This window comes from Tamandua tetradactyla, chromosome 2 (genome assembly GCF_023851605.1).
Source record: "Tamandua tetradactyla isolate mTamTet1 chromosome 2, mTamTet1.pri, whole genome shotgun sequence".
In the NCBI taxonomy this organism is placed as follows: Eukaryota; Metazoa; Chordata; class Mammalia; order Pilosa; family Myrmecophagidae; genus Tamandua; species Tamandua tetradactyla.
In genome coordinates, this window is record NC_135328.1 from 180793001 (window position 1) to 180799416 (window position 6416).

General features: G+C 50.6%; 1 protein-coding gene across 4 annotated transcripts; it reads left to right on the top strand.

The window, feature by feature from the left end:
- The first annotated feature begins 1554 nt into the window (after window positions 1-1554).
- Window positions 1555-5799, top strand: C2H1orf210 (chromosome 2 C1orf210 homolog). Of its 4 annotated transcripts, XM_077136923.1 has the most exons (4): window positions 1907-1952; window positions 3300-3394; window positions 4226-4341; window positions 4490-5799. In XM_077136923.1, the coding sequence occupies exons 3-4, from the start codon at window positions 4323-4325 to the stop codon at window positions 4810-4812; spliced, it is 342 nt and encodes a 113-aa protein (XP_076993038.1). In that variant the 5' UTR covers window positions 1907-1952; window positions 3300-3394; window positions 4226-4322; the 3' UTR covers window positions 4813-5799. The 4 variants fall into 4 exon arrangements, with proteins under 4 accessions (XP_076993047.1, XP_076993029.1, XP_076993038.1 ...); XM_077136932.1 differs by lacking the exons at window positions 1907-1952; window positions 3300-3394 and adding an exon at window positions 1555-1858; XM_077136914.1 differs by lacking the exon at window positions 3300-3394 and having other exon boundaries at window positions 1847-1952.
- The last annotated feature ends 617 nt before the right edge of the window (window positions 5800-6416 follow it).

Here is a 6416-nt window from a genome sequence, read left to right on the forward strand (position 1 = left end):
AACTCAACTAAAACCAAAACAAAGCAGAACAGGCAGAGTGCCTGGTATGTGGTAGGTGTTCAATATCTGCTGAGTCCTAGAATTTCTTCATTTCAAAAATAAAGCAAAATCCCCAAATCTTCCTTGGGTCCTTGGTGCCCCTTCAGAAGTATTCATTGTTGCCATTTTAGATATTGGGGATATGATGGGGAACAAGGCAGGTGCAGACATACCCTCGGAGTTTATGGGTACATAGGAGATCTGCCAAATCAAGAGAAAATCACAACACTGTGCAGTCACAGCTATGCAGGAGAGGGGCTGCGGTCTGCGGGGTACCAAGCACAGAGGACTGGCGGTGGGAGGCTGGGGGAAGGACCCTTACCCAGACCAGTGAGCATCGGGTGAGGCTAGTCTAGAGAAAGAGACACCGAAGCTGGGATATGAATGATGAATCAGCCTAGAAAGAGTAATTAGGCAGGCCGATCGTGAATACGGAGATGGGAGGCTGGGGAGGGGAGAGAAGAGAGAGCGGAAAAGCAGGGGTCTCAGAAAAAGAAGAACTGCTTATGCAGAAACTTGGCGATGAGAGAGAGCACAGTGGGTTCCAGGAACAGAAAACAGCCACATGGGGTGGCTGAAGCGTTGAGTGTGAAGGCATAGAGGTGCCAGATGGGGTGGGAGGGCTGGGAGAGGTGGGAAGGGTAGAAGCACGGACTCCATCAGATATTCAAGGTCTCCTATGAACCGCCTTCCACTTTGCAGCTGCATTTCTTCCATGCCTGCCCTGCAGTCCTGCCCGCGGCTCTTACTCCAGCCGTTCGGAGTCAGTTTCAGTGATTTCCTGTGCCTGCAAGCTTTAGCTCGAGACAGCTTTCTTCCCTTGGATTTTTGAGAGCCGGCCTTGTGCTAGATGCCAGGAACCAAAGACTGTCAAAACGTGACCCCCACCCTGGAAAAGCTCCGGGGCTAAAGGGGAAGACCCAACCTGAAGAAATAATTTGCAAGATAATGAAGAAGGGCTGCAATGGAGGCACCCACAGAGGAGGCGGGGCTTGTGGGGATCGGGGAAGGGCGCCCAGAAGGTTACTTTTGAAGTCGGACTAGAAGGACTGGGAGGCGCTGGGATGGAGGTTAAGGTAGAATGAGATCAGAGAGCACCTGGGGAGAGGTTCAGAGCCTCACCGAGAGCGTCCCAGGATCTTTGCGATCCTGATGAAGGCTTGAACCTCCTATCTCCAGTTAAAACACACACCCAGGCTTGTGCATACTTTGTGTGTATGTGGGGGGAGGGGGCTCTATGGCAGAGGTCACATTTCATTCTTTTTCCATGTGAGTATCTCGTTATTGCAGAGCCGTTTGTTGAATCTGTGTTTGTTTTGGCAAGTGCATGGACAGGAATCGAAGCTAGGTCTCCCTCAAGGCAGGCGAGAAATCGACCACTGAACTAACCTTCCACCCCCCGCTTACTCATACTTTTGCAGGCAGTTCTGGTGTGTCCTTGGTCCCTGTGGCCTTGCTTGGGTGGAGGCAAGAATGCCCTCCTCCTCCCCTCGGTTTCCGGCTTTCAGAGGCCTGCAAAGATCCTCTTCAACTCAGGACTTTGTACCCATGACCGGAAATTCACTTTCTTATCCAGGCCACCAGCCTGAGCAGCAGCTAGTTGAGGGGTCTGCTCCTTCAGGGCACGGCTGGACCCCTCTCTGAATCCCAGCTACAGCAACCCACCCAGCACAGGGGTAGGGGTGAGGCCAGTATCCATAAGGTTCTCAGCAATAGCCCAGGAAGATGTAGAATTAGCTCCGCCCCGTTGGGGGCGTTGCCTGCTGCCCAGCCCTCTGCGCTCACCTTGCAGCTTCAGTCCCGCCTGCTGCCTCCTCAGGTGAGTCAAGCGGCAGCTCCGGCCCGCCCACCTGTGTAGGCTCTGCCCTCCCCAACCGGAAGCTTCCTCCACGGACCGTACACAGTATCTGCAGGTGGGGAGCAGAGAGGGAATAAATGGGGGGGGCCTGGGCAGGGGGCACACAGATTCTACACGGATCCCGGGGGCGGGGGTGGGGGTTGGGGCGGCCTGGGAGGGGCAGGAAATAAGTTAAAATCAGGGTGGGATGCATATCTGCGAAGATCAGGGGGTGTGTGTGTTTGCGGAGGAAAATGTGACCGGAGGGGGTGGGGTGACAGCCTGTGTGTGTGTGTGTGTGTGTGTGTGTGTGTGTGGAGTGTAGGTCAGTGAGTGGTGTAAATTCTAAGGTTTTTTGGGATGTATATGTGCCCTTGGAGGGTTAGTGTGTGTGTTTGTGTGTGTGTGTGCACGCGCGCGCGTGCGTGCATGCGTGCCCTTGATAAGAAGTCACAGGAACAGAGGAGGGAGGAACAGTATGGAGGTAAAATCATAGATACATCAAATGCAACCCAATTAGTTTCAGTGACACAAATTCTTATTTTTTGAGGACCTAGTACCTAGGGCACAGCTTATGAGAAGCACTCAATGAATGAATGAATAAATGAATGATTTACCTCTCCTTCCTACTGTGCTCCACTTCCCCCTCCCCCTCCTCCCCCTCCCCCTCCCGAATATATTCACTCATTCACTCTCCTGGCCCCTTGCTCACCTCACAAACATACAGTGAGCAGCCAAGTGCCAAGCCCTTTGCCAGGGCCAGGACAGCCCAGTCCTTGCCTCAGGTAGCTGCCCGTCTAGTCAACGGCCAATTCTGCCTGTAGTTGACTGGACAAGGCAGTGAAGCGAGTCCCCCAGGAGAGTCCTGGTTTAACCTCATAGGCAGGTGTGATCTGCTTTGGCCCTGAGAGAGGGGGACTCAAAAAAATGAGGTGGGGATGGAGGGAAATAGGATGGGTGGTTGAGGGTGGGGGTGGGGGTGGGTCTGTGTGTCTGGAGGCTGGGGGAGGAAACCGGAGGAAAAGAAGTTTGGCCTGAGGGCCATGGGCTGGACTGTGAGGCCTTCAAGGACATATACTGAGGTACCTGTGTCCAGCACTGAAGGGCAGGGGAGCTCTTAAAGGATTTTAAGAGTGATAGGATCAGATTTGGGCTTTAGACCCATCACTCTGGGGAGAGGTCTAGAGGTGGAAAGAGACCAACCAATTTAGGAGATTATTTCAAGAGTTAAGGTAAAAGATGATGGTGGCTTGTACTAGGGCAGTGGCACTGGGGTAGAAGATGGGGCTATATTCATTCCAGGGGTATTTAGAGGAAAAATTAATAGGGCTTAATGGTAGGTTGGGGTTGGGAAATTACAGAAACATTAGGGTACTACAGAATATGTCAAAGTACTTCCCTAACCTACGAGTTGCTCTCCTAGGTACTGTCCTAGCCTAGATACTCCTCCTCCAGGTACTCCTCGGATTCAGGTGCTCTACCTGCAGATATTCTCCAGCCTAGCTGTTCTTCCTCCAGGTACTTCCCTAACCTAGGTGCTTTTCTTCTAAATACTCACCAGATTCAGGTGTTCCTCCCCCCACGTACTCCTCCAGTGTATGTACTCCTCCAGATAATGTTTCTAATTCAGGTGTTCCTCCTCTTGATGTTTTCCAACCCTGGTGATTCTCATCCAGATAAGGATCATTGTCTGGCTACTTCCTGATTACAGCCTCCCTCTGGGGGCAGAGCATGGGCCCCCTGTGAGCAGAGGTGAATGGACAAGGGATTTGATTGAAGGGCTGAGGGTAGAGGTTGGGTAGCAGTGACTTCAGGAGCAGAGGGATCAGGGCTAGTCTGGCTGTGTCTGGGACCCCAGCCCTGGGTGGGGACTTGCATTATCTTTCATGGGTGGGTTCAACTCTGGCTGGTTAGCTCTAAGCAACTGGTATTTTCCAGCCTCTGGGAGCCAGGACATCCATCTTCCATCCTTGGCCTGCCAAGCAGTGTTGCAGACTCGGATCTGGACTCTGACACTAGAGCGCTGGGTTCAAATCCTGTGACTCTGGTTGTTTTCACCTCTCTGAGCCCCATCTATAAAATGGGACTAATGTTTATACCCACATCACAGGGTTTTGTGTGTACTTGGCCTAGTGCCCAAATAGAAATTAGTGATCAATAAGTCATAGGCTTTCTTTCTTTTATATTTTTCCCTTACAAAGGGCCCATTACTGTATACTCGGCTCGTTTCTCTCCTGTGGAGACCTGGTTATAGCCCAGTCTCTGCAGGGACCTAATGTGGCTGTGATCGTGACCTGGAGTGTGTGCCCTGCAGCCACCCTGACATCCATGTGTATGTGTATTTTCCAGGACTCTGTGCCCTGGACTGCCTAGCATTGGGGTTCTCCTTGGAGCTGGGGCTCTTTCTGGCAGAGTGCAAGGCTCACCTGTATCTTCAGGCCCCTCCATGAGTGAGGCAAACCAAAGTGAGTGACATTGGGAGGTGGTTGAGGAGGGGGGTGGACTCCCCATAGATTCTAGGATTGGGGAAGACACCATGACCCCACTTTTTTTCAGTTTCCCCAGGGAGCTCCCTCTGGCACCCCATCTGTAATGCTGTCCCTTTCTCTGCAGCCACTGTGGAGCCCTCGATGCTCCCCACAGCATCAGCCACGTCTCCTGAGTCGAGCACTGGGGCCCGGGCATGGCCTGTACTGGTAGGGGTTGTGCTGGGGGCCGTGGTTCTCTCTCTCCTCATTGCGCTTGCTGCCAAATGCCACCTCTGCCGCCAGTACAGTGCCACCTACCAGCACCGCCGGCTGCCTGGGGCAGGAAAGAGGGACCACCTGGAGGTGGGTGAAGATGAGGATGATGATGGCTTCATCGAGGACAATTACATTCAGCCTGGGGCTGTGGGGCTAGGGACGGTGGGTAGCAGGGACAGCTTCTCCCCCTGAGTGCCAATCTTTGTACTCCCACTCCGTACCTGAGAGCTTAAGGGTAGTGGGGACTACATGGGAGCCATGAGCCTCAGGAAAAGAGGGGGCTGGGGCTGAAGGACAGAGCAAGAAAGGACACTCTTTCCTGCCCACCCATCCTCATTGGCCACCAAAGTGACAATGACCTCCCCATGCTGAACAACCCTCAGTGGCTCCCTGCTGTTCTCAGGATAAAGCCCTACAAGGACCTTAGTATGAACACATGACCTTATGTGATCAGACTTCTGCTGGCCTGTGGTTGTCTTTCTTGCCTTTCCCTCCTTTACTCCCAGCTGAACTCATGTTATTCCCCCCATCACGCTATTTTTCATGCATCTTCGTTCATGCTGTTCCCCTATTTAAACTGCCCTTCCCTTCTCCTGACAAATCCTCTATGGCAGTGATGTAAAACCCTGGCCACTAGACCCCAGGCAGCCTACTTACCTGTCAGCATTTCAAATATGCCCAGATGGCAACATTTTAGCAGTGAAAAACTAGTGCCAAGTTTCCTACTGAGCTTTTTTACCTAATCCAATAAAGTGGGTAATCCAAATTGTTATAATGTATTGTTATAATGTTTAAACAGAATGTATTATGTTTGTTCCACAGGAATTTATAAATCAATTTAATTTTGACTAAGAATTTTTATGTCACTCATTTTAATTTTTCCTGAACTGGAACTTGTGTATCAAATGTTCCTTATCATTCATAGCTGGAAGACACTGCTCAGACATCCTTTCCCCCAGTATGCCTTCTGTGACTCCTTCCCTTTAATAACACCCTGTGAATTTCTCTACCATTGCTCTTGCCACATTTTATTTTAATTTTTATTACAAGGTGCACTTACCACTTACTGTGCCTGTCCCCACCACTGGACTGTGAGCTCTCCAAGACTATGAGCTGTTTCTTATTCTGTATCTTCAGATTTTCATGTGAGATGGATGCTAAATAAATATTTGTTGAATATGTGGGTTTACTGTGGATTGAGGAATGAGTGAATGGAAGATGTGGAAGTGGTGTCAAATGTGGAAGACTTTATCAGCGATCTTGATGAAGAGGAGAAGAAGGATAGGGCATTGGTTGCTAGTGGAGAAACTGGGGAAGGGGAGACAATTTTAAGATGGGGTTACTTGAGCTAGATTTCTTTTGGTTGCAAGCAACAGAAAGGAGTTTTGGGGTAAGAATCCTGGCTGTTGCAGGGAATCAAAGGAAGAACTTATTACAGAAGCCAGGAAACAGCTGGTCCCACAGTCAGAGGTTAGGTCTGGTCTCTCTAGTACTGTCATTTATGTGCAGTAAAGAGGCTCCATTTCTAGGTCTCTCAGACTCTGGGTTTTAAGTTCAAGTACTCACGTGAGAGAATCAGATTGCGCCAGTCTGAGTCAAATATCTACCACTTGTCTAAACACTTATAAGTGGGGGGCAGCACAGACATGGATTTTGGGAGCCCATCTGTTAGTTCTAAGTCATTCCCAGAGAAAGGGAAGATCTTATGAGCCAGGTGACCATCCTTACTTGTGTGCATCCAGATGTAGTGTTAGCTTGGAGCACAGAGCCAGCAGGGAAGGAAAGTGAGGGATGAC